The sequence below is a fragment of the Momordica charantia genome, assembly GCF_013281855.1.
Source record: "Momordica charantia cultivar OHB3-1 chromosome 3 unlocalized genomic scaffold, Mcharantia_2.0 BLBB01000003.1, whole genome shotgun sequence".
Lineage (NCBI taxonomy): Eukaryota > Viridiplantae > Streptophyta > Magnoliopsida > Cucurbitales > Cucurbitaceae > Momordica > Momordica charantia.
In genome coordinates, this window is record NW_028275161.1 from 16462203 (window position 1) to 16489788 (window position 27586).

At 33.8% G+C, this 27586-nt stretch overlaps 3 protein-coding genes and 1 non-coding gene across 5 annotated transcripts; 2 read left to right on the plus strand and 2 right to left on the minus strand.

The window, feature by feature from the left end:
• The first annotated feature begins 7609 nt into the window (after positions 1–7609).
• Positions 7610–12218, plus strand: LOC111012577 (Sec14p-like phosphatidylinositol transfer family protein). The gene is made up of 11 exons (XM_088121790.1): positions 7610–7896; positions 8018–8046; positions 8774–8857; positions 8938–8991; positions 9086–9163; positions 9729–9782; positions 9889–9948; positions 10025–10120; positions 10269–10370; positions 10617–10697; positions 11539–12218. Exons 1-11 carry the CDS (start codon positions 7842–7844, stop codon positions 11851–11853), a joined length of 1008 nt encoding a protein of 335 aa, XP_087977916.1. The 5' UTR covers positions 7610–7841; the 3' UTR covers positions 11854–12218.
• Positions 12219–12449: 231 nt separating this feature from the next.
• On the minus strand, positions 12450–15450 carry LOC111012576 (weak chloroplast movement under blue light protein (DUF827)). Its single transcript, XM_022286756.2, has 3 exons — positions 15285–15450; positions 14238–14456; positions 12450–14107 (listed from the first exon to the last, which is right to left on the minus strand). Exons 2-3 carry the CDS (start codon positions 14412–14414, stop codon positions 12596–12598), a joined length of 1689 nt encoding a protein of 562 aa, XP_022142448.1. The 5' UTR covers positions 14415–14456; positions 15285–15450; the 3' UTR covers positions 12450–12595.
• A 2469-nt stretch (positions 15451–17919) lies between these two features.
• Positions 17920–18115, plus strand: LOC148212471 (U2 spliceosomal RNA). The gene has a single exon (XR_015790027.1). It is a non-coding gene; the product is annotated as a U2 spliceosomal RNA (small nuclear RNA).
• Positions 18116–19149: 1034 nt separating this feature from the next.
• On the minus strand, positions 19150–27136 carry AACT1 (Thiolase family protein). 2 transcript variants are annotated; one of them, XM_022286849.2, is made up of 15 exons: positions 26997–27136; positions 26881–26924; positions 26680–26778; positions 26413–26586; positions 26220–26325; positions 25363–25501; positions 25111–25188; positions 24961–25026; positions 22287–22372; positions 21838–21937; positions 21652–21762; positions 21519–21560; positions 21171–21257; positions 20251–20336; positions 19150–19410 (listed from the first exon to the last, which is right to left on the minus strand). In XM_022286849.2, the coding sequence occupies exons 1-15, from the start codon at positions 27071–27073 to the stop codon at positions 19371–19373; spliced, it is 1335 nt and encodes a 444-aa protein (XP_022142541.1). In that variant the 5' UTR covers positions 27074–27136; the 3' UTR covers positions 19150–19370. The 2 variants fall into 2 exon arrangements, with proteins under 2 accessions (XP_022142541.1, XP_087977747.1); XM_088121621.1 differs by lacking the exon at positions 19150–19410 and having other exon boundaries at positions 20247–20336.
• Positions 27137–27586: the final 450 nt, after the last annotated feature.

Consider the following 27586-nt stretch of genomic DNA (forward strand, 5'->3'; position numbering starts at 1 on the left):
TTCATATTCATGGTGTGTTTGGGAGTGATTTTGACATACTAAAATTACTTTTGTTATTGTCAAAATCACTTCCTTTTCTATGGATCATGTTTGGTAAATTAGAAATTTGATTTTTGAGATATACTTAAATGGTGATTTTGAAAAATCAATTAAACTTAAATCTCTTTTTCAAAATTACTAATTCTACCCTCGCTTCATCTAGAGTATTAAAAAGAAAAGAAGAGGCTTAATAAAAAGTAACTTCCTTAATTTTTACTTTGATTGTCTGAACTTTCATATCATTTCAATTTCACAACCTTCCAATAATAGTTAGTAAAATTATGAGTTGTCAGTATGATTTTGAGGCAAGAATATAATCAATCAAACTTTATTTTATTTCCTTATCAAAAAAATTTCCTTCCCCATACTTCTTTCCTTAAATAAGTATTTTTTCACCAAAAAATTGATATCAATTAATGGCCATATCAGCCTAAGACAACCACCTATTTCTTTACAAAATCAAGACTATAATTTTAAGGAATCTTACTTAAATCAAATCAATCATTATCGAAACTATTCACTTTTAAAGCAATTAAGAAATATTGACTTAAGAAAATAAAATAATAAAAAAAGGTTTTGAACTTAAATACTCTTTTGCCCACTTGAGATTTTTTGCCCATCAAATTGCATGAATTTCTCAACTGCCATTTCCTGAACAAATAACCATCCTTTGAATCTAAATTATATTTAACACAACCAACAGCTTAGTAATAATTGATATATATCTCCAATTTGTGAGTTCGATCTCCCACTCCACATGTATTAAAAATAATCTAAATTATATTTTAATTAGTCTAATATGATGTGGAAATTTAAACTCACTACATTAAAAAGATTTCTTAGTACCGCGACTAATTTTTTTTTTTTTTAGAAAAATACCTCAACTAGTTGAATTATATTTAAATTATTATTATTTTTAATTTCAAACGAAGGACAAATTGACGGTACCAAAAGTTGTTTAGGTTTTGTTTGATATCTACGGAATAAGAATGTAATGGATGAAAATACAAAATAATGCAATGGATCACATGTGATCCATGTCTTTCTTGTTTTTTTGATCAAAAATTTAAAAATACTGGAATAAGATAATGCTTTCGAAAAGTGGATCACATGCAATCCCGAAGTAAGTCATCTACTCATGCACATGCATTTTCATTTGTTCTCCATATGCTCGCACTTTTTTTTCCTTTCTTTTCTTCTCGATCGCTTATTTTGTACTATTGTTGGATTGATGGAGCAAAATCGACGTAAGGATCGCATCGGAATGAAAAATGGTAAAAAATAGTCGAAGAAGCGGAGCGGCATGCCATGGAAGCCAAGGAGGCAAGCACCACTGTGCTGGATGTTGTCATGATGAGGGGCATGCATGAACTTTTCTGTGTTCGTAGTGCCATGACGCTGTATCGACATTATAAATATAGCCGTTTCGCGGTTTTAGATTTTTTTAGCCGAAATTTGGAGTAGATTTACGGCGTTTTAGAGGTAGAGGCTCGAGATTGTTGGCAACATAAGGACAGAGCTAAATCGACATCATTTGGGGTAATTAGATCTTGTTCTATTGTGAGTTTTTCATTCATGTACCTGAGTATAGTGTGTTAGAATATTAGCCAGATGTTTTTGTTGTGATCTCTTAAGGGTGAATATCTGGGAGAGATATTTGTGAACGTTTGTACCAATCTCATATTAGTGAACTTACATTTGAGCTGAAGACTGGATATAACCATTGTTGAACAAATCAGTATAAAATTTTTTGTGTCGTTTTTATTCTTTTCCCTTTAATATCTTATTGTTTGTGATTGGTTTTTGGTTTGCTGAATATAACTATGAAGGGAAATGATTAGATCTTTCATCTTCGTCCAAATGTTAGAATTAATTTATTAATTTTTTTTAGGTGCACAACAATTTATTTGGCAGATAAATTAAAGGTATTTAACAAACATATTAAGTAATTATGTAAAATTATGAGTTTGATAAAAGTTGAAAAGAAAGTATGACCGGTTATAGCATATACCATATCTTCTAGAATCAACCGTTTAAATAGTAACGACTCAATAAATATCTATCAATTTCCACTTTTTCAAATAAAAAAAAAAAGAGAGATAAAGCAACTCATTCCAAATTTGAGGTGTAAAAACTACCAAGACAATTGGTTAAAACATACATCATCAATCTGAAGGATGGAGGTTCGAATCCCGACCTCCACATATTTACATTATATATATATTAAATTTGTTTTACATTAATGAACCAAGATCCAAACATTCACATATTTCTTCAATTGGATCTTAGTTTTCCTCCATGAATAGATCTTGACATAATTGTTTGTGTCACAAACTTTAATAGACTTAGATCTACAAGTAGTAGGTTATAATTTTCTACCCTAACCTATTTTATCTAATATATAAATTAAAATGAAATATATAAATTCAGGCATCATTTTTATTCATGTCTATAATTTAATTTTTTAAAAAAAAAAACAAACTTTGCCTATACTATACACATAGATTTAATGAAATTTTCTTCCTCAAAAGGTATCATTACTCCTCTTATTGGATGCAATTTTTCTTCTCATAATATAGTCCATCATCATTAATTTGTCTAGCTTAGTTTAAGTTGTGATAATAAATTGTACTCTATTATGAGTTGGTTGCCCATGACTAAACTAAAGTCAATAGTTGATAGGAAAAAAATTGAAGTTAGAACAAGTTATTTTCAATGATTTGGTAGGACTACTATAAATATACAAGAAAAACATGTCAAATATGCAGTTTCTATGGTAAATACTAACATATGTACAATAAGAATTTTTCTTTTCTTTTAGTTCGATAATACGTGAGTAGAGATTTGAACTTCTGACCTTTTAATTAATGATATATGTCTTAACTAGTTGAGTTCGACTAAAACTCCTAAATATAAGATTAATAAAATCTCTCATGAGCATAGTGAAGTAAAATAAAATTAGAACTTAAAACTAACCGACAAAAAAAGGAAAAAAATGTCTTTATCGTGTTACTTAATTAAAAAAAAGGTTATTATATGCTTTAGTCTTTAACGTTTGAATATTTTTTCAATTTACCTTCTATATGTTTAAAAAATCTCATATAAATATATTATGTTTTTAATATTTTTCAAGTTAGTTCCCCATCGTTGGTAAATGTTAAACTTCTAATGATAAATTTACAGACGTGGATTGACAGTAACTTTAGAGGGAAAAAAAGGTCATCTAAAAAAGAAAAGTTTCAAATTAACCCTCTCAATTTCTACAAATTTTATAGAAATTTCTAGTTTCTTTTTTTAATCTTGATTGATGATTTTTTAAACTCTCTTCCAAAATTTCTGCCAATTTACTAAGCGTCATGCAATGTAATAATTTATCATCAATCAATTTTTACAACCAATAGCGAGAAACTAAATTGAAAATTTTTAAAACATAAGATACTAAATTGAAACTTCTTAAAAATTGGAAAAAAAAACTCAAATATTAGAACACTAAAACATTTATTTAACCCTAAAAAACAACTTTAAGGGGTAGTTTTTGTTATTATTATAATACTATTAAATATTGTGTCAATACTAAATCATGTTTTTAATAATAAAATTAAAAGTTAAAAGCGATACCTCAAACTCTTTTTAAATATATTGTCAACATGGTATAGTTGATGGGTAAACTACATTTATTTATTATTCAAGTTCAAATTTTCATACCCTATACTAAAAAAATTATTATTAAATTCTACAAAATTAAAAGACCACAAATTAGGAACAACTAGTAATAAAAAAAAATCCAATCAAATAAGTTTAGCACAAGAGGGCTCCACTTTGGAGTTTAGACCCCAAAATTTTCTATCATGAAAACTTTCCAAACCTACCTCAATTAATATATTGACTTTTTGTGCTTTTAAAAAATAATAATAATAATAAATGAATTAGTTATTTTCGAGCCGACAATTCCTAAAAAATTAAAATTATTTTTATAAAGCTATAATTTTGAAGAAAAAAAATTATCGAACTTTTATTGCAAGAAGCATTTAAAAAACTATATTTTAAAGTAGCTCACAAATAATAGGTAATTCTTAGAGAATTTCATTTATTAATCTTGGTCAATTTTAATTTTATATTTTCAATTTCATCTTAATAAGTCCTCAATTCAAGTGGGGATGAAGATGGAGATAATTTTGGTTCATTTTAAGATTGTGTTTCCAAAATGTTTGTTTTAGCCATCTATTTTTAAAATATGATCATTTTGATCTCTTAATTTTAGTTTTTATCACAATTTTAACACGACATTGCCTTCGATATATTTTTTGAAATGTAATTATTATTTTATATTAAACAGTTTATGTTATGTGTAGAATTTGTGTTAAAACTTTACAAATAGGGACCAAAATATTCACTTTTTAAAAGTAGAGAGACAAAAGTGAACCTTTTAAAAGTACTGAGGACTAAAATTGAAAAAATATGAATAGAACCTGGAAGTACATGGATCACAACACAACAGTATTTTAATCTAAAATTTCAAATATTCTATTAATAAAATTTTGTGTGATTCATGGTTCAATTGGCCAATCATATAAATTTAGGATACAGTTCGATAAAATCAATATATATATATATATATTAGAACTAAAAAATGAATTTTGATTGATGTAAAAATATCTTTCAAAATGCAAACAATCTGTGTGGCTGCCGGTCCGAGTTGAAGAGTCAAGAGTCCAAAAACACCTAAATTAAAATCGAATTTGAACACCAAAAATAATAATAATCATAATAAAACAAAGTAAATGATTTGACACGTGTACGGTCTAAATTTATCGGACCACGCCCTCCGCAAACCCCAACGGCTCTCCAAACCCAATCAAATTTTATCACACGTATGACATTTCCAGTAAGTAATAAATTTTATTAAATACTAAAAACAAAGATAGATGACGTATCTATTAATTAATTAATAAACTATAATATATAATAACTATTATATTATTTTCACTCAAATAATAAAAAAAATATTATATTCTCTTTTCCATTAAAAACAAAGGGAAAAGCTATTACGTTGTCCTATCGATTTATTTCATTATCAATCAACAAGTTAGTCTATAATTGACTTTTAAATAGTAAATTATTAACAAAAGTATGGTTTATTTTAATATTCAACATTTTTTTGTTTAGATTCGGTTTCAATTTGATTTTTATGATTTTGAAAGTTTTAGTTGAATTGATAAATCTCATAAATCATTTCTGTTTTTTACCTACCTAAAATTCTATCAAATTTTTTTCTTTTTCTTTAAAAAAAAACATAATTCATAAAAATTGTCACATATTCAATATAGTAATAATTTATAACAATATAGATGCTTTGTAATATTTGACTAAGATATACGAACCAAATTGAAAAATTTCAAAACAACATAGATCAAATTAAAACTAAATCTAAACTATATGAGTTAAATTAAAATTAAACTTAAGTTAAATGGATCAAATTGATAATTTAATCATGAAAATATTAAAAAATGTATTTTAATAAAGAAATAGTATAGTTTTAAAAAGAAAAAAAAAGGTATAAAATTTCACTTCTCATCTAATTTGTCAAAAAGGGAAACAAAAAAGAAAAAAACATGGGCGTCTGAAATCCACGTGGCATATGGGCCCCAAGACGATGACACTTTAAATTCTCTTTTATTTCCCCCTCCTTCTTGACATGCTTGCCGTCTTGATGCTTTTAAAAGATGATAAAAGTCATCATATCTCTACTTTTATTATTATTATTAACTTTTACTTTTTTGGTCGAGCATAGTTTCGATCATAATAATTATCTCAAGTCAAGAGGTTGTGGTTTCGATCTTCCAACCCACATATTGTACTAAATTTTTATTTTTTATTTTTTTGACTTTTTGTATTTAATAGAAATATAAAGAAAATAAAAATATCTCAATTATTATGGATATTCTATTCAACTTCATGTAAATGGCGATTGAAATATTAATAAAATGTAGATTTTGATCGATATTCGAAGTTATAAAAATAAAACATCATGAAAAATATATAAATAAAATAAACATTTCATAAGTTAAGAATAATTAATATTAATAATTTGTCTATATTGACATTTTATTTATAATTTTCATATTTCGTTGATTTTTTTGCAATATCATAGAAATGTTGATTTACCATTCATGTCGATATCGCACCCATGTTGATAGATATTTAATACCATGATTCTAAATTAGATGTCGACAACTTTCTTTTAAGTTACAAATTTCTGTGTCAACATGAACATAGCTCAGCAGTAATTGATACCTACTCGTTTTATGTTTTCTTCTCTTCGTCTCTTCTCTACTTTATCCTAACTTTAATTATTTTAGATTTTGTTTAGGTGTTTGAACACTTATCAATAGAAATATTTTAAGCAAAGCAACCGTGTGTTTCATTGAAATAATTTAAGTTAAAATTTTATTTTGGTCTCTAAACTTTTTTACTTATTTTCTTTTAGTCCTTATATTTTCAAATGTTTAAATATAATCTCTAAATTTTGTATTAATAACCTATTACAACAAGAATCTAAATCTTATTTTTTTATTGCTAAAAACGTGATGAAAGAACTTCTCGAGCCGAGATATATATATATATATTGGCCTCCTTTTTATTTTTGAAATTAAAAAATGTTTAAAATAAACTTATAGGTATACCGTATGTGACAATGACAAATGATCTGACTTTAGTTGGCTAATTCCTATCCACACCCACCCATTTCATCCCTTGAACTCTTACCAATATGAAATCAACTTTAATTAAATTATTGTCTTCATTTTCAATGTAAAAAATTTTGCTTATATATATAAATTTTCTTTTGGAAAAAATATTTTATGTTTCTAAAATATTAGCTAGGGATAACCCACATCCATAGTGTAATTATATATATTAGAAACAAAACGTCAATTTTAAGTTTAATAAAAATAAAATTAATAAAGATTGATGTTTTAAATCTTCATTTTTATTACCATGAAATTGATTATACCAAAATGTGGAGGGTGAGGATTGAACATTTGACCTCAAAAAGGTAATACATCTATCTAGTTATGTTTATGTTTGGATGGAAGATAAAAATTTAATTTTCAAATAGGAAGTTATATATAAAATATTAAAGTATGAATACAAAAGTGTTATTTAATTAATTGTATTTTTATAAGCTACTTAGGAATTTTTCTTTCCTTAATTTGTATTTGCACTCTTAATGGCAAGTAATTTCAATGAGGCTAAATTACTATTTTAATTCGATTGTGTAATTTTCCTATGTCAAATCTAAAAAATGTGTCAGGGAAGAAAATTATTAGTATATAATAATGATGAGATGTATCAAGATATTTAACCCATTATGTGTGTCAATTATATTTAACTACGAAATTTAAAAGACATTGAAGATTTATTATACCTTTTTTAAGAGTTGAGGAATACAAAAAGGAAAAAGAAAAAAAAAATTGTCTTTCTCTCTCTCCTTTGACTACTTTTGGAGAGAGAGAGAGAGACGACTTGGACTTGGAGGTGGAGCTGCCATTATTTTGACCACTCTCCCATGCCTCTCTCTTCGGTGTCTGTCATAAAACCAGACGACGGTATTTGTCCTCTGTATTTAAAATCATGTAAGAAACAGCCACCCAACAATCAATTTTTTCATAAATAATTATTGAAAACGAAGAAAATCGAGAGAAGAACAAACCCCCAAATTTTTTTTTTTTTTTTTTGGGGGTGGGATATAGATATTAGCATTCCTGTTTTTCCTCCTTGATTTTCCCCACAGTAGAGGAAAAATGGGGATCGGTTCTGAGGAGGCGATCCGGCAGCTCCAAGCTTTGATGGATCAGGGTTAGCGCCAAATTTTCTTCTCTTTTCTGTCGCTTCTTCTACTCTAACTTCTTATTTTCTTCGTTGCTTGTGTTTAATTCTTCTCTCTCTCTCTCTTCCCCTTTTTTTCATTTAATGCCAGTTGAGGAGCAATCGAAGTGCACTTTTCAGGTTCGCATTCTCTTCATCCTCTGTTTATTGACTCCGATCTGTGTGTTTTCTGCGAGTTTCAGCTGCTCCATTGTTGCTTTCGTTCTTCTTTTTCTAGTTTTCTTCTTGTTCTTTAAGTGGGTTTCTGGGTTTTGCCCGTAATCCGTTTTACTTCAAGCAAGGGAAGGTTTAGTGTTCATCATGGGGGCTGTGCTTGTTGACCCTACTTTCAATCATTGCTGGGTTGGATTCGTTGATTTGAGAGATCAGCGAGTTAAGAACTGGAAAACATTTAGATGGTTCTGTAAAATGAAAGATAATAAGCTTGTTTGCTGATATGAAATAAGTTTGAAGCTATGTGGTGCGGTGCAGACCTGTCGGCTGGTTCTTTATAGCAATTTGTTGACCTCATTGACATTTGATTTGGGATTGTTTGAGCAACTTATGTAATTGATTATGAGTAGCTTTATTGAGATCGAAAGCATGTTATGTTATCTGGAGCTGTTTAAGTCCCTTTCATCTGAAATATTTGAGGGCCAAAATTGGGGGTTTGGGATTGCTGCCGAGATTGGGACAGTGTGGTCGGTTCTCGTCCGAAAATTATGGGGTGGAACACGAATCATTAATGAATGTGATTTGAATTTCAAAAGGATTTAAGATGCGATTTGCTTTATCTTCTCATATGGAACTCATGAAGCTATTCTACTAGTTATCGACAGCTTATGGAAATCTCTGTGTATGGTTGCAGAATGTTCATCAAGGGTATCTGGCCGAAACCTTGGAGCGATTTCTGAAGGCACGGGACTGGAACATTAGCAAAGCCCACAAAATGGTTAGACATGATTCACTAACATTCCTACAGTACTGATCAGTAGGTTGTGCTCAACTTGATGTACCTTTCTGGTATTGCAGTTGGTAGATTGTTTAAACTGGCGAGTAGACAATGAAATCGACATGATGTTAACAGTAAGTATTTATCCTTCTTAGTTATCAAGCTTTTCGCACATTGTGAGTTGTCCCCGAGTTCTTGCTGTATCCATTCATTGCTCTTCCTCCACAGAAACCCATAATTCCCGTCGATGTTTACAGAGCCGTGCGTGATTCTCAGCTCATAGGACTTTCGGGTTACTCAAGAGAGGTGCATACTACATTTCTTTTAAAGTGTTTTTGAGGTTAAGTCTTGCTAATAGTTAGAGTTATTCAAAACTTAAGAAAATGAAAATGGAAGGGACTATGCTGGAAACTCGATGCAATCTAGCATCTAGGAGAGTATTCTCCAAGAACCAGTAATTGAAACTCTTTGTTAATATCTAAAAGGCCTACCGATATAAGAGATTAACTACTAATCAATTGAACTACTAACAAACTACTAATTAACAAACTCAAACTAAAAGTTATAGTAACTAGTAACTGCTGAGTAAGCTCCCATGGGGCAGCCCCGTTGGCAAAGGCATGCAGCCTCCTACTTAAAGGTCGCATGTTTGAACCTTCAGGTAACTTTAAAAAGAAAAATGCTTGATGCCTCTCAGGTCTTGGCCTTGGGCGAGCGCAGGTGTCCTTCGATACAGGGAAGTGAAGCTTCGGTTTTGGGTCATAAAAAAAAAATAAATAAATAACTACCGAGTACTCTACATCAACACTTTTCTAGCTCTTGCTCTTTCTCTTTTCCTTCACATAAGTAATTTTCCTTTCCTTTCCTCTAGGGCCTACCAGTCTTCGCCATTGGTGTTGGACTCAGCACATTTGATAAAGCATCTGTGAGTATTATTATGGAATATATAGTATTCTGCTGATAAACCATCTTCTGCACATTTAAGAAGTGTTATATATGAGTTTTTTATTCTTCTTTTGTTTCTATTACAGGTTAACTACTATGTGCAGTCACACATTCAAATCAACGAATATCGGGATCGTGTAGTCTTGGTGAGCTTTAGAGTTATGGATATCATCTATGTTTCCTTTCCTTAGGGCACTGTATTGACCTTTATATCCATTGTAGCCTTCTGCGTCGAAAAAATACGGGCGGCCTATCACAACTTGCGTGAAGGTATTAGACATGACCGGTTTAAAGCTGTCAGCACTGAGTCAAATCAAGGTAAAAAGTTTTGAAGTCTAAGGTTCAAAGTTTGTTCTGGATGACGAATCAAAGTTCAACAGAACCTTTTTCACTACCCGATTCATATTTTTGTGGGAACTTCTGAATTCTTTGATATTCAGTTGCTATTGTACTTGAATTTTTGCAGTTATTGACGATCATATCAACGATCGACGACTTGAACTATCCGGAGAAGACGAATACGTATTTCATAGTAAATGTCCCTTACATATTTTCATCTTGTTGGAAGGTAAGTGGATATAGTTGGTCCCTACAATTTTACTTCCCAGTTTTTCACAAAAGGTAGCTCATGTTTATGTGTAATTTGTATCTCCATTTTGCCAAAGCGAGCATAGCTCAGTGGTAATTGAAATATACTTTAAACCAAGAGGTCGTGAGTTCAAATCCCCTCTCTATGTTGTACTAAAAATAGAGAAATTTGTATCTCTATTTTTTTTTTATGGTATTGTTGGTAATATACCTGATTCCCTTGCAGGTAGTTAAGCCTCTGTTGCAGGAGAGGACTAGGAAAAAAGTGCAAGTTTTATCAGGTAGTGGAAGAGATGAACTGCTGAAGGTAAGTTGTTCTGGTTGCTACATGTTTTTTGAAATTGTTAGGGTTTCTTTTGTTAAATTTTAAATTTTTAATCCTTAATATGTGGTTGGGTCACTCGATTTACTTCATCTAATTGAATCCGAACTTGCTAACTGGTTAAATTAATAACCAACAAATAACCCAAAATTCAACAGGAAAAATTCCTAAATTTCAGCCCGCCACAAATACATCAAACAAGAAAATGTTCAAACACAACACAAACGTCAGAGCTCAGTTAAATCAAATGTCAAACACAATAGTAAATAGTCTCCGAACCACAAAAACTAGCACATCGAGCCACAAATCTCCGAAAGACATAGTAACTCAAACTAAGAGAAGGTATTAATTTTACTACTACTTAGTCAAGTTTATAATTTAATTTTAAGAGGTAAAACTTTAAGTTTAATATGATTCACCTAGCTAACTAGGCAGGTAAAAAATGAACAACGCTAAATAGTTTAAACACAACGCTAAATAGTCTCGTCTTATAGACAAAAACTAGCATACATAGCTGCACGTACGGCCTTACTTGAAAAGATCTACTCTATAGGTCGAACCGTGTCCTTGACTACTAAGATAGCAGAACGTATTACTCAACATTTATAAAGGGGTGTATTACTCAACATTTATAAAGGGGTGTCCTCTATCGTCAGCTCGTAACTTGTCAACATACATATAAGGTCCCATCAAGTGTCAAAATTTTGGATAGATTTCATTTTGATGAAAATGAATTGTGTTCGTATTATATACTTCTCGAGTGATCCAATGTCTTTGATTCATTCTTGTTCAATAACAAGGGAGCTGAATTTTATGCTTTATGTAGATAATGGACTATTCATCTCTCCCACACTTCTGCAAAAGAGAAGGCTCTGGATCATCTCGTCATTCACCTAATGGAGCTGAAAATTGCTACTCTCTGGAACATCCCTTTCATCAACAACTCTATAGCTACATCAAGCAGCAATCGATTCAGGAATCTTCACGACCGATCAAGCAAGGATCCGTTCATGTGAATCTACCCGAACCAGCTGCAGAAGGAACTGAGATCGCCAAAACCATCGAGTTAGAATTGCACAAGTACGGGAACGGAAACGGAAACGGATTATCCAACTCGCTAGACAACCTAAAAATATGTTGAATGATGCCTTCTACAACTTGAAGCAACAGAAGCCGACTCTCCATTTCATCAAGATGTTGAAGGCTGCTGAGCTGAAAGTTCATTTTGGAAGCCCTGCCAATGGCATTAAACATGGCTGAAAGTACTACTACTCATTAGCAGTTGGCAATAGTTCCTAGAAATCCACATATCAAAAAATATATTGTATGTAATTTCACATATGGGCTGGCTAAGGAGTTAAGTTCCTTCCTAGCTTGTCCTCTCCTCTACTCACTGTTCTTCAGTCAACTCCTTGCTGCACAGGCCATTTCATTCACTGAAATGTTGCTGTCTACTAAATTTCTAGGCTTCTAATGATATAATAAATACTATCTTCACATCCAAAAGCTTGCTTTGTGTTCTTCTCTTGATTCATTAACATTTTGACAGTCCTCTCTCCTGTTGGTAGCTTCAGAATTGAAAATAGGACATTTCACTGTAATTTTCCACCCATTGTGTTTATTGGGCAGTTGTTTGCAACTTGAGTAGAAAGTGAAAAAGGTTCATTTTTGTTTAGTGGGTTCTCTTTCTTTCTCCCCATTCCTTGAGAATCAAGAATATATTTGCTTGAATTTGCATCAGCTAGGTTCTTTTCATTTTACAGCCATTGAAATGTACAGTTGCTCAAGATTGATGTCCAGTTTTGTTTATATCATTCAACAAGATGCCCTGAGAACAGATTTAACTTTTAGAGTTCTAATCCTACTTTTGTAGCATTTGAATGCTAAATGTAAATATGTCCAGAAGTAACTTGAGGTGGCACATGTTGTTCTTCCTGGCGCCATCGCCGGAGTTCACCTTCGACCACCATTTTTGCAGCGTCTGCCAGTTCTGCATTCTTTAGCGCCGTGTCTGTTGCTGTCTTCATCTCCTCTATCATTTTGCAGGTGGCCTGTAGTTTCATCATCGTTTCACTTTGCCTTGCATTGATCATCTGCAACTCGGCCATGCTGTTTGCCTCCTCCTTGTCTGCTAACATTTTAGATTCTCTGACCTTTCTGCTCAACGATTCGAACTCGTCCACCGTCAGTTTGATCTGCGACGTAGGCTCGGAGGCTGCAGCAGGGTCGGGGGTCGGTTTTACGGCTATATTCTTCATCTTCTCAAGGGCTTCCTTCTCTGCTGCTTTTGCCTCTTCAGCCTCTTTCTGCACAATCTCTAGTTTACTCTCTGCTTCCTCTGCCGCACATCTGCTAGCTTCGGCATCTCGCTTAAGCTGGGCGGCTTCTTGCTTCATCTGTTCGGCTTCTCGCCTTGCAGTTTCAGCTTCAGTCAGCAGTTGTAGGAGCTTCAAAGTCTTCTCTCTTCGTTCATGTAACGTTTTTTCTTCTTCATCAAGTCTGTTATGCAGTTCCTCTCTCTCATTCTTCACATTCTCCAGTTCCAGTCTCAAGGAACAAACTAAGGTTCGGAGAGAGGTTTCTTCTTCAGAAATTTGCTGCAGAGTCTTGGTAGCTTCGTGAAGCTCAGCAGTCACAGCTCTCACAGCATCCATTTCAGAAGCATGGGCCTTCTTCATCTTCTCTTGCAAAACCTCAATCTCTGCAGTTGTTTCTATAAATTTTTCCTCAAGAGATAAGGTCAGTTCAGGATCGATTTCCTTCCGAAGGATCGTCAGATTCCTCTCTGCTTCTTCCTTGGCGGTCTTGTAATCATGGAAACACGCTTCTTTCTCGGCTAGAATCTTAAGCTGCGCGTGCTGTGCTTCCGTGGAAACATCTTTGAGATGTTCGATGGACTCCTGCATTGCGGCGATTTGCTTCGAAAGTTCAACAACCCTATCGCTGTTGAGATTCGCCGATCGTTGAGCCTCGGCGGCGAGCTGGAACGCGGCCAATTTCGATTCCAATGCCGCATCAAAATCCTGGCGGATTTTGGTGAGCTCTTGCTTAGAAGCATCGAGTTCGGCGACGGTGATCGCGTACTCACTTCTCGCGTAGTCCAGCTCCTGTTTCCAAGCGCCATTCCCGCCGCCGCCGAATCCGAGCACCTTCTTTGATTTAGCGACCTCAAGCTTCTTGGCTTGAATCTTTACAGCTTCTGCAGCTTCCATGGCGGATTTCATGGACTCGTTGATGGCACAGAGCTTCGTGGTTAGCTCCTCCTGCGTTCTCTTCGCCCTCTCGAGCTCAGCATTCGCTCTGGATTTTGTGGATTCCGCACTCTGAAGCTGTTGTTTGATCTTGCTGAGCTCCCTCTGTGCCAGCAGAAGCTGCGTTTCTTTTTCCAGTACATTCTGTTCAAATTTAGCCGTCAAAATTGTTAAAAAATAAAACGGTAAAAATAGTCATTTTCTAACCAAAAAAAAATTGAAAGCAATTTTGAAAGTATGGAGACTAAAATAGTATTAAAGGAAATTTTTTTACCTCGGACGAGAGTTGTTTGGTCCTTTTAACGGTCTGTTTGTCCTTAGAAACAGCAACTTCTCCAAATAAACTAACAGCAGCTTTCACAGATTGAAATGGTGCTCTTGTGTCTATTTCTCCCACCTCTCCCTTTGGAGACCCAGACTTCTGCTGATCTTTTATGCGAATGTTCGACATTTTTTCCTAAAAAAGTTATATGTCTCTTCAAAATCTTTTAACCTACAAAGCAAGGAAAAAAAAAACCCATTTTCTATCAAATTTCAATCTCTACCTTAGTCGAGATATGCATAAGCCGATAACGAGATCATATAGTTGGCACACGGTTGTTTCTTTTCGACAAAAATGTAACCATGATATGCGTTTCACATAAATACATCGAGTTGTTTATACCATTCTTCCAAGGAGAACTTAGTCTTGGTTTGACCTTTTTAACTTCATGTCCGATGGGAAGTCGAACGTATACATTTTCTTCCAAAATAGCAAGGGGATAATGTATCTCGATATCTATTTATGTTGTTTCAATATCTAAACATCAAACAACCGATCATATATATATTTTTTTATAACTGTGAGTGTCCATGCCAATTTACGCACGCACCTCGACTAATTTCACAGGATAGCCACCTGAACCTACAATATTTGGTTTCGAGAAACACATAGGAATTAATACTTAAATAGGTAGCCGTTAAGGGATTTGAACTCATTCCCTCTCAATTTAGCCTAGCTCTTTTATACCAATGAGCCACCCATGATGGTTACCAAACAACCGATCATATTTTGCGCTAAACTCAGTGATGTTTTCCGTTTTATATTTTCTTTCTAGTTCCTAATTTTTGGACCACCAAAACCACAGCCCTTTCTCACCACAAAGCTAAGTTGATGTTAGCGAACCATCAAAGTTTTTGATATCATTTGATGTTCATCTAAGTTTCTTCAAGAAATTGAGACGATAATTTAGTGCCTTATTATCTAAACCCTAGATCTAATACATGTAGAACAATGTGCAAATCATGGAAATGGATAAACAAGAGAGAAAGAAAATCTCACCAATATTTAGAGCGATCCAGGTATGGCGATTGTTCACTGCATTGTTCATGAAGAACACACGTCCTTCAGCTTTGGAAAGAGACGGTTGAAGGTAATTAATTATCCCTTAAGATTATTCTCAGCAATCAACAAAACTCTTTAATATTTTAGTGAAGACACCATGGAGAAGCCCAAATCCCCTAAATTTGTCTTTCTTGTTGGATGCTTTGAAGGTGAATATAACAACTAATACCTATTTCTAGCTTAAAACTCAAATGCCTACAACCTCTCCACAACCACTAACTAATTTATGGTTTAAAATGATATATAATTTACAACCAAACATTTTTGGCCAATTCATTTGTGGTTAAATTACCACAAATCCTAAACAATTTTAGCTATGAGCAACCCCTTTAATGCTTGTCTTCTTAATCTATAATGAAGTAAAACTAGAATCAAGAGCATGTTGTATAACTCGAACGGATATGTAGTCAATCTAAGCACAGTTCGATGGGTAGTAAAGCTAAGCATAGCTCGGTTAAGACACTTATTTTCAACTAAAAAAGTCGTGAGTTTGAATCTCAAAGTGGGTGTGGGAACGAAACGCTTCCAAAAGCGACCCTATCGAATTTTCGGCGGTTTCCTAGATTGAAGTAGTCTTTCATCATCCTACCAAATGAAAGAAGTCACTATCAAATAGCGTGACTTTATTAGTTTAGTTTAGTAAAGTCAGGCTCCAAAAAATGAGAGTTAAGCTGTGGTGCACTATGCTCGACAACTCATGCAATTTCTTGGCGCTTCTCATTTCAGTGATTACGAGGTTGCAAAGAGGGAAGTAGGACTCCTATTGAAATGCTTTCCCTCCCTCGAAAGGCAACCAACTTTCAATACGTTTTGTTACGTTACACTGTCATTTTTCCAATATCATTGAATAGCATGGTCTGGAGCTAAGGTAACTTAAGTGGGAGAGCCGTGTTATATGGGTGACATTATTGCACGGTACAGAGAGAGCACTTGTGTATGTGATGTCACATGTTGTACTAAAGAAAAATATCGAATCGATTGATAGTTTATTTAAATTAGAATAATTGTATCTTATTTATTTATTATCATTATTAATATTTCTTTGTATTTCATTCGAGTCGAGGATAAATGACCAAAAGGAGAATGTTTCCAACCTCAATTTAGGCAATACACATACTTTAGGGAATATGCTCTAAAAAAAATATTAACTCGCTAAAGCGAGAATAACTCAGCAGTAATTAAAATATATGAAGAGGATGTCGATCCACACCCCATTTATTGTACTAAAAAAAAAATTACTAAGTTTTACTTTAGCATATGAAAATTTGATAAATGTTTGCGTTAAATATTTAAACAAGTTATTTATTTTTATAGCTACAATAAGCATTGATATAAAATTCTCAATAAATTATGACGACAAAATAAAAACTTATTATATTAAGATAAAAATAGTTTAATTTTTTATTTTTATATGACTAAATGGAGGGTAGATGAGTAATAATTTTCTTTTAAGTGTTTAATTCGGGACTTGAATAATAAAAGTAATGTGACAACATGTATATGTATATATACCCATAGGATAATGTGTAATATATATGTCACACTTATAAAAGCTACCCTTGGAAAAGGATGGCTGCCCTTTCCTACATCGACACTAATATTTTGTAAAACTTTTGTCAAACGATCACTAATACAACAAGCAAAATTATTTTGACAAATACCACACCAAGTAAAACCGACAATCTAAATAGACATAGAACCAAGATTTTAAATGTTGATATCCATAGAAGTGTTGAGGTCTCAATTTTACTAAAATGTTGATCAGAAAAATAAAAATCATAAAAAATATTAGACTTATTAGTCTTTTCACTATTTTTAAATAAGTTAAAATTTCTTATTATTAATATTATGTCTCTAATAGTACTATTTTATTTGTTGATGTATATGCATACATATATCTTTTATTTTGTTGATTTTTTCACAATATAATGAAAATGCCGATTCATCTCTTACGTCGATGTCGAATTTATGAATATAAAAACATCATCATGTGTGTTGGAGGTAAATTTAACAATCGACACATGGACATTCCTAATTAGTTCGGGGTCACCAAAAAGGACAAACAAGACCATCCCTACACACCTGAGAAGGAAATTAAAGCTCCACCGACCTAAGTAATTCAACCTTAGGTCCGACCACCGACTTGGGGGCCCGACAACCGTAACCGTCGGTCAAAACGACTCCAATGACTTTGTATACCTCACATTTCAGATACGTTATTCTGATACGAGAACGACTTGCCATTAACTTAGGTGTCGGAGTGTTTGTTCCTTGTGCAAGTCCTACTGTCTCTAAAGTTGCACATCGACAGTTCGTTCTAGTTAGCTCTGATCGACCAATGATATTTGACGGAATACTGCATCAACGTTGGATGGAAGTTTAATAAGATGCGTAAAACAAAAATTATTAAACTTAAAAAATATGTTAGGAAAAATGTGACCAAAGTCAAGAAAGATAAAATAAATTGGGTTTGTAAGGGAAGAAGACTCCGGGGTTAGTCCCACATCGGTTGGGTGCAGAAACCAGGAGTGAGAAACGACTATAAAAGTGATGGTCGAAAGCGAACCAAATCATACCTTTCTCGGCCTTTTGGCTAAGATCAAGTGTAGTATCTGTTCTTATCAGTTTAATATCTGATACGTGGGCCATCGGCCCACATGATATTAAATTTATTTTTCTAGGGTGAGGGCCCACCACAATAGCTTGCTATTGGGGCTTTCGCGCGTCGCCTAATCGTTGCACTACTGCTTGGGCCTGGCGCACCCCTCCATTTTATAGTCCAAATCATTTTGTGGCCCATTGAATATATTTTTGCCTTTATCGATAAGAATGTTATTGTATTTTTGACTTGATAAATATTAAAAAATAAATATAACAATAAATTTTTCACCTGTTTGAATTCAAAATCTTAGGGAATATCTCTTTCAATATAAAGAAAGAACAAGTTACCAAACGCCGGTAATAATATTCGAAAATTGAATTTTCACATGAAACATTTTTACTTTTTTTTAGTCTCGTGATTTATTCCTTATCATAAAAATTTTTGTTAAATTTCTCATTCATTTAGAGCGATAAACCGTGATTTATTCCTTATCATAAAAATTTTTGTTAAATTTCTCATTCATTTAGAGCGATAAACCGAAAGACCAATTGTGTTTATAAATTAATTACAAAGATTATAAATTACAAAGACAAGATAAAAAAATTTTATAGTCTTTACTAAATTAATAGTAAAGACTAAATTAATACTTAATTTTGATATAAATTAATTACAAAGATTATAAATTACAAAGACAAGATAAAAAAATTTTATAGTCTTTACTAAATTAATAGTAAAGACTAAATTAATACTTAATTTTGATAAAAAATTTTACAGTAAATTGTTACAAATTTTAAACTGTAGGAACTAAATTATTAACAAAAATAAAGTTCAATAACTAAATTGATACTTTAACAAAAGTATAGGACTAAATATGTTTTTTTTGACTAAATATGTTTTTTAACCTAAAATATACATAGTACCAAATTCTACTGCTTTGCTTCATAATTCATGTTGATTCCAATACATCTTAAATGAATAAACGGAAGGCCTCTAATCTAAAAACTTATTAACCAAAATTTGAAAACAAAAAAAAAAGTTTGCTTTTGTATTTCGAAATTGGGTTAAGAAATCAAATATATATTTTTTAAGGTGAGAAACATACCATAGAAATTGTGAGAAAGCGAAGATGAAAAACAAAGTCGTTACTAAATCTGAAATTAAAATTAAAATTAAAATTAAAACTACAGTTAAAACAAGAAATAGAAACTAAGATATTTAATATTACTAGTGAACAGCCTCCACAACTTTATAGATGCACAAGCTTGGGATTCAGAACGAAACCATTTATTACACCAAAAGAACAGACCTTATTTTTGGGTATTAAATATGATGTACTAATTTCTCCTCCTTCCATAAGTGTATAAAATGAGAGATATTACCAAACAGCTATATGTCTTTTGAGAAGACCAATTTGGATTGGATCACAGCTTGGAATGTCGAAGTTTTGTGGCTTTGGCAGGCCTGCAAAATGTAAACTTCACTCATCATTTACCAAAACTTGGGTCCTTTCCATTGAGAAATATAATGTCATCAGAAGAGAGGCAAATCATGAAGCATTTAGTTAATATCTATAAAGCCTTGGAATAACACTTCACAAGGAACAAAATAGTCAAAGTTTCAAAGAGTTCCCTTGTGTTAGACATGAACAAAAGCTACAAAGCTAAAACTTAAAAAGAATCAATTCTACCATCAAAAACAATTTTTAGAACACAAGGATGCAGAAGTACAACCTATAGAACATAATCAACGGATCTTGTTCGAGTAAGGTTGTATTGGAAACAAATATATTTCTGTAATGTTTCCACATGCCTATATTTCTGTAATGTTATAGAACGTTTGTAAACTTGTAAGCTTATGTTGATTCATATATTAGGTATGCAATCCAATCGAAGTCAATGCTGCAAATATATAAGCAGCTTTTTCATAGAAAACATCAAGCTCTAATCCAAAGGAATACGGGATCTCAAATGTTATTGAGCTCGTCATCTTTTAATACATTTATAACCGTCAAGGGTAATAGGGTTACTCTGTAGTTTCATGAGATTAGCTCAAACGCCATACTTATGAAGAAGAAAAGGAGACCACTTCTAATAAGTCATCTACATTAGATAAACCTGCAATGCTATGAAGCTCAATGGCTATTGAAAATGACTTTCACTAGCTTTGTTTTCTATAACCAATCATAGAGAAAAAGTGTTCCATAAAACATCAGGAACTTAAGACAACTTATTAGCTACTAAAATAACAGGATAGTAGATTCTCCAAAAATGGCACATTTCCTTCTAAGTTTAAAGAGCTTACATGAGTTCAAGAACAAGAGCAGAAGCCCCTCCACCACCATTGCAGACAGCACCAATCCCATACTTGCCATTTTTGTGTCTTAGTACCTGTATCAAAATGCTCCTTATGTAAGAATAACTGTAAGATATAGCAAATAGTGAAAAAGGTAAGTATGCTCTCCTCTCCCCCTCTCCCTTTACTGAATCTTCCTGTTTCTGCCGGATTTAGATCATTCTCGGTCCCTTTTTAGCTAGCTGATATCGATTTTATTATAAGTGACTTATAAGCTTAAGATGGAAGTTAGTAGTTGTCAGATTGATGGAAACTTCTTTTGTATATGGGTTGAAAATGATTTATTTAATCTGGAAGATGTTTCGAGACAAGTTCTGGTGCCTCTCCATCCTTTCCAATTTTTGTGGTTTGAACAACATATGGATCGTTTGACCCATTCCCCTGTTCATTCTTGGTTTTCCTTCCAAAATCATGATGCTTTGGATACTTGTCGGCTGCAAAAGTTCAAATCTAATCAATCCTTGTATTTGGAATGGGTGGTTTGGCCAACGACAGGAGGAAGGAAGATTGCAATCATCCCAGCTGGTCCAGAAATGTCGGGGTGGAAAAAATTCTGGTTTATGTTGAAAAACTTCTCAGTTCGTACTGCAGAGGAGCAGATGAGGCTTCAGAAGAATTTAAAAGGAACGGTTAAGGTTGACCTAGCTCGGAAAGATATAGCAATGAGTGGCGGTAAATATTGGTCAAATGCACTCCCTCTTCTAGTAGCAGCATTCTCGGTCTCTCAAGGATTATAGTTATTTAAGCAAACATGACGAGAAATATTGAGAGATAAAAAGAGAACAAGAGATCAAGGAAATTATCTCTAACAACGTAACCAAGATTTGAGCTCCACTACAACCCAATCTGCAGGGAGAGACAGAAATTACCCCCAATAATGTGACCAAAATCCGAGCACCACTACAGCCCAATGGGTGACCCAAAGATACAGCTCCGCCATGAGCATTAACTCTGTCCTGTATTCAACAAGCACAAAATAAAGAAATAAAAAACTAATTTGATTTTCTTTCCATGTATTTATATAAAATGAGACAACAGCATCGGACACTAGTAACAAACTACAGAATGAGCCTACTACTACAGACAAAAGGCTTATGTCCAACAACCTACTTTCATTTTCAGGAACCAGGTTGTTAACCAGACAACAGTGCACAATTAGTTGAACTTTGAAGAATACCAAATGCATGATGAATTTAACAAATGACAAGAGGGCTCACAGGATTAAGACCAAGCAGCTTCTGGTTTGCAAGAGCCACAACCTGACGAGAAAAATTGTAGCAAGTTAACAACAAAATAATGCATGATGAACTATAAAATGCAGTTGTAGTGAATAAGAGCACAAGTTCTTACGGAAAAGGCTTCATTTATTTCATAATAATCAATTTGAGAGGCATGTAAACCAGCATTTGAGATAGCTTTTGGAATTGCAAGGGCTGGAGCCGTTGTAAATAATTCAGGCGCCTGGTAGTCATTTTATCTGTTAGCCACATGATCTTAATCCAAGACGAGAGACAACAACACATAGAACTTAGCTACCTGAGCTGCATCAGCATATCCTTTAATGAAAGCAATTACTTCCAAACCAAGTTCAAGTGCCTTCTTCCCGCTTACCAGCACTAAAGCAGCAGCACCATCACTGTCCAAGATCAAATCATCAAATACAATGCAGCTCATCAACGGGAATGTGGAAAGTAAATTTCTTAGCCTAGGCACTGCACAAATCAATCGCTGGAGAAAATAAACCCATTGACACTACCGTGTCTTCCCAAAACTTTCTGATTTGAGCAAGTTTTTTCTCATGTGCTTAAAAAAGAAAATAAAAATAATAACAAATAAATAAATGAATAACAATGATCCACATTATGCGTTTCTGCATTCAGTCCATCATCTCATGGGGAAAAACCAAAGAACCATAAGTGATCTCTTAAAGTACAAAAAAAAATAATTTGCAGCATATATACAAATACAATTACGGGAGAAAGAACCTTATGATAGAAGCATTTCCAGCAGTAACAGTGCCACCATCCTCTTTAAAACTTGGTCTGAGCTTCCTTAGTTTTGCAGCATCGAACTAGCAAGCCAAGAAAATTGGAAAACAATGAGAATTAGTATTTAGCCAAAAAGGTCCATAATCAGCAAAATGGAAGTTCTCAATATTTCAGAAAACTAGTGATCTTTCCAGAATAGAAAGGTTATTGACAAAAGTTAAGAAAGAACCCTCTCTCTCCCATAATCCACTCTCTTGGATTCATTCTTAGTTTTTTAGCATTAAACTAGCAAGCCACAAGAAAATTGGAAAACAATGAGTAGTATTTAGCCAAAAAGGTCCATAATCAGCAAAATGGAAGTTCTCAATATTTCAGAAAACTAGTGACCTTTCCAGAATAGAAAAGTTATTGACAAAAGTTCAGAAAGAACCCTCACTCTCCCTTAATCCACTCTCTTGGATTCCTTCTACACACAATCTGAATACCTCCTTCCATTTCTACGCTAACATTTTACTCTTCTTTCTGTTCAATCCTGCCTCTCACAACATACTCCTATAACTAAGCAACCGAGTTTTTTTTCCCTCCCTATGAAACAGAAAACTTTCATTAAGATCAAAGCCGAAGGAACCTAAAAGCCAAAGAGACAAGGAGTCCTCTCACCGTAGAGTAGGGATCAAACAAAACACCTCCAATCTAAATTAATGATAAGAGTACGGTAACCAGAAAAAGAATTGTGAAATCACTCCAATTTGAGGCTTTAACATGTACAATCTCACCAAAAATTTACAAGATTTCTATACTTGTTGAAAATCTTGTTGTTGCCCTCCTTCCAATGCAGCCGAAGAACAGCTCTTGAGGAATTTGACTAGAGACTCTAGCTTTACCCAACCACCAACCTAAGAGGATTTCTAGAAGCCAGAAACGAATTTTCCTAGGAGCACACCAAGCCAAACCAAAATTTCGACAAAGGAAATTCCATCCTTTTGAAGCAAAATAAAGTGAATAAACAAATGACTCGTTTGGGTTCTCTTTATTTGACACAAAACAGACTTGAGGCAGCAAAGTCACATGGCCTTTTTTTTCTCTTTTCTGCAATCTATCTTGTGCATCGAGTCTCTTGTAAGCAACATCTAAAGGGAAGTTTCCACCACTCACTAATAGTCCTTTTTTTTCTTTAATTAAAAACAAGCTTTCATTGAGAAAAATAAAAGAAAAATACAAGCCTCGCAAAATTTAAAAAAAGAAAAAAAAACCACCCCTCCAAAAGGAGTCCCAGAACTACCTATGCATAAATGGACTCCAATTCAAAAGAATAACGTCTAATGTAACCAAAGCCCACAAAGAAGGGCTAAACCTAACCATATCTCACATCTTTTCCCAAGATTTCTCAACCCCTCTAAAAATCTATCATTCCTCTCAAGCCAAATCCTCAACAAAATAGCGAAGAAACAAGTCTGCCAAGAGGACTATGGCCTTATCCGGAAAGACGGATTCATGATAACCTCCTCTGTTGACAACAATCTTTGCTACGCACCTCGTGGATCTAGGATCTCAAAAATTGTCACAAAGCTACTCCATAAAAGCTTGTGCGAACGAACAACTCCACAAGAGATGGTCAAGATCCTTCGTTGCCTGTTACGAAGCCTACATCACTACGAGCCCACCCAGCATCAAGGAGGAATGCCTCTAAACGCAATCCAAGGTGTTAACCCTCCCCTGCAAGACCTGTCACACGAATAATTTAAACTTCTTGGGGGATCTTTACCAAAGAGCGAAGAATGAATGGGCCTCAGTTGGGGACGAAGGGACACATAAGATCTTAAATAAAGAACTGCAAGACAAGCCCTCCAAAGGGTTAAGGGTCCAAAAGTGGATGTCCCTCCTCCCTGAAATCACCTTAACATTATCCAAAATCGAAAGAAGGGTTGTCACTTCTGTCGTCTCTCTATCCGACAAAGGACGACAAAAGCCCAAAGAAGGGAGCCTGAAGAACTGGAGGAAGGGATGTAAGAGGCTACCAAATACAACCTCTCATCAATAGACGAGGAAACATAGCACAAAGAGGCTTGTCTCCTATAAGTTATAGCATTCCATAGGATTTTAGAAAAGGCCTTAAACCCACGAATTGAATCCCACTCAAAAGGGTGTGAATGGTACTTGCTTGCAATGATCCTATGCTATAAAGCGTTCGGTCTCATAAAGAAGTCTTCTCTTTAGAAATAGAGTAAATATTAGAAAAGGCTAGTCTAGGAAGGGATCGGCGATATGTTCTCACAAAGTCTGAGATTTTAGTCATTCCCAATTTCAAGCAGACTCCTAGAAACCACTAGTTCTTGTTATTTCATTCCAGGAGCAGTACCCTTTTTTAGCCTCCAATTTGGAAAACCAACTACAATCCTCCATGGCAAATGCTTCGTTCTAATTTCAATTCTCCCTATCAACTAACAACCATCATGAGCTCAATCCCCGTAATTAATTCTCTACAATACCCTCACTACTTTCTATGTGAGAGTTTGATCATTGCTCAACTAGTTGAGATCTATATCCTCGATCAAAAGGTTCAAATCTAACTAAAAAAAAGTGAGAGTATCTATATAATACTGGGTGCTTATCAATTACTTGTATAAAATGAATATTGCAGACCTTTTTACTGTTGTTAGTTACAACTTACCTTTCCCAAGCTTTCATCCTTGTCACAAATTGTGGATGGCTTCCCTCTTCCGGAAGAAACTTTGACCTACAATATCCAAACCATTAGTAGTGTTTGCTTTATAATATAACAGACTTTAGAATGCATTCATAGATGGAATAGCAGCCGTACCGGAGCTATTTCCCATGATAATATACCACTATTTTGTGCAGCAAGTCCTCGCTCAAAGCTCTTAATAGCATATGCATCCTATTGAGGAAGAACAAGAAAACATAAAAGAGAGTTAAAAAATAATAATAATAACATTGATGACATAACTAGTATCTAAAAGAAATTTATGTGCCGACAAAATTGCCAGGTTAAATTGAACCAGTAAAACTTAAATACTAATACTGAGTGAAACTCCCCAATGGTAAACTCTACCTGCTCTTCTCTTGTAATGGAATGCTGGCTAGCACATATCTCAGCACAAACACCCATAGCGAAGTCATTGTAAACATCCCAAAGACCATCTTTAAGCATGCCATCTACGATGGTATCATTTCCAAATCGGGACCCTTTTCTGATCATAACTTTGAGTCAGAATAAAAAGTAGTTATTCCTCTTTGAAATACAAATGCAAGCAATTGCACAGCACAGTGCACTAAACAAGGTTATTGGCTCCAATGAAAGTGGAGAATCAAGTATAACCATTATCTTTAAAGGGTGAATGAAGAGTAGAGTAAATATCACAACAATAGTAAATATTAGTTAAAATAGCAATCAGCAATCCATAAACCAAAACATAACATACATGATACATGCAAAGCATTCATATTAACTCGCTGGACCAAATTGGAGCCACACATAATCAGAATCTATACTCCATGGACAAAAGGCAGAGAATTCTCATTGATTATCTAATCTGTACTCTTCCTTCCAACTATAGCATGAGATATTTACATCAGTTGAAAACAAAATATAGATAATCAGTTAACTAAGTTCCTTCTTTCTTTTTTGTTTTTTTAGTACAGTACGTGGGGTAGTACGTGGGGTAGAAGATCGAACTCACAACCAATGGTTGGAGGTATATTCCAATTACCGTTGAACTATGCTCGCTTTGGCAATTAAGTTCCTTCTTACATTGAAGTAATCATGTTTTCCTTCGTATCCTTGGATTAAACGTCATAAGGGCAGCAGCAAGAAGAAAGGAAGGTTGGCAACCATGGCAACTTCATAATGCTTTTCTAATTGAAAAGAAAAAAAAATTGAATGAAACAAAAGGAAAAAAAAAGGCCAACCTTACTTCTTGGAGATATTTTGGCGCATTAGACATACTTTCCATACCACCAGCAACAACAACATCATTGAGACCTAACTCGATTGTGTGCGCTGCAATCATTGTCGCTATGACAATAAAAAAATGGTGTCACTCATTTTGCAGGCAGTACTCTTAGAGAACAACAAACACACATTTGATGGATGAAGAAACACCTTTCATGCCCGATGCGCAAACTTTATTGATAGTGGTGCAAACAACAGAGTTCGGTATACCAGCGCCCAAGGCAGCTTGCCTAGCAGGAGCTTGCCCCAAATTTGCACTTAGAACATTTCCGAAGAACACCTCTTGCACAAGAGAGGGATCAACATTCGCCCTCTTAAGGGCACCTATACCCATCATAACACTTCAATTGATAACTCAAAACAGGGCAATACGGAGAAAACTTGGGAACTGCAAATTAAGACAGGAAAAAATTATACATTCAATAGCTATGGATCCAAGCTGGGTAGCCGAGAAAGATGAAAGTGAACCAAGGAAGCCACCCATTGGCGTACGGGCAACACCCACAATACAAACATCTGCGCCAACACAAACACCAATCAAAACATTGAGAATTAGTTGATGATTGAAATGAAGTGAACTGGGATCAATGAGAATCAAATAGACGTGAATTGAAGAACCTCGGGGGTTGATAGAATCGGATGAAAGAGGAGCCATGAAGAACCTGTAAAAAGAGAGTATAGTTTCAGTTTACTTACATAAGGAATTCAGAAATGGAGAAGAAAATGGCGGTTACCTGTGAAAACGATCTCGAGACAGAGAGAGCGATGGCAGGTGGTGAAATTTAGAGGGAGAATTGGAGCTAGATGACATGGAAGTTGGGAGAGCGTGGTTATCCAGAGAGTGGCGTGTCCATTACGTATAAATTATAATTAGGGATAAGAGGATTACGCAAATAAGGATTATTGACAAATAATGTATTTCGCTATTTTTTCTTCCTACACAAGATATACATCAATTATCGAGAAACTTGCTTCTTTTTAAGATATTAAATTTTCATCTAATTTTTCTTTAAAATTAAATTACAAAATTAATATAGTTAATTAAAAAAATAATTCCAAAGTAGGGTAGATAACTCGTGTATTACTCGTGCATTTGCTGCGATTTATGTCATAGGGGAATCACGAAAAAATCGTGTCGTGTGTAATACATACGATTTTGTGCGTTTTTGCTTTCATTTTATATTAGTAAGGGCTCAAATTATAAATCATGTTTGGGGTGGTGGTGTATTCCTTCCCATGGTCTACTTACTTGGCTTATGTTACAATTCCTTTTACTGTTTATTCTTTATATATTTACTTATAATTAAAAATATTTTAATTCATT

Bases quoted from the DNA above. Each gene is read 5' to 3' on its own strand.
- LOC111012576 (XM_022286756.2), bottom strand. From the start codon at position 14,414: ATGTCGAACATTCGCATAAAAGATCAGCAGAAGTCTGGGTCTCCAAAG. The intron at 14,108-14,237 runs GTAAAAAAATTT...AAATTTGAACAG, and splicing joins CCAAACAACTCTCGTCCGAG to AATGTACTGGAAAAAGAAAC.
- AACT1 (XM_022286849.2), bottom strand. From the start codon at position 27,073: ATGTCATCTAGCTCCAATTCTCCCTCTAAATTTCACCACCTGCCATCG. The intron at 26,779-26,880 runs GTTCTTCAATTC...GTGTTGGCGCAG, and splicing joins CGATTCTATCAACCCCCGAG to ATGTTTGTATTGTGGGTGTT. The intron at 19,411-20,250 runs GTAAGCTCTTTA...TACATTTTGCAG, and splicing joins GCTCTTGTTCTTGAACTCAT to GCCTGCCAAAGCCACAAAAC.
- LOC111012577 (XM_088121790.1), top strand. From the start codon at position 7,842: ATGGGGATCGGTTCTGAGGAGGCGATCCGGCAGCTCCAAGCTTTGATG. The intron at 8,858-8,937 runs GTTAGACATGAT...CTGGTATTGCAG, and splicing joins TTAGCAAAGCCCACAAAATG to TTGGTAGATTGTTTAAACTG. The intron at 9,949-10,024 runs GTGAGCTTTAGA...TATCCATTGTAG, and splicing joins ATCGGGATCGTGTAGTCTTG to CCTTCTGCGTCGAAAAAATA.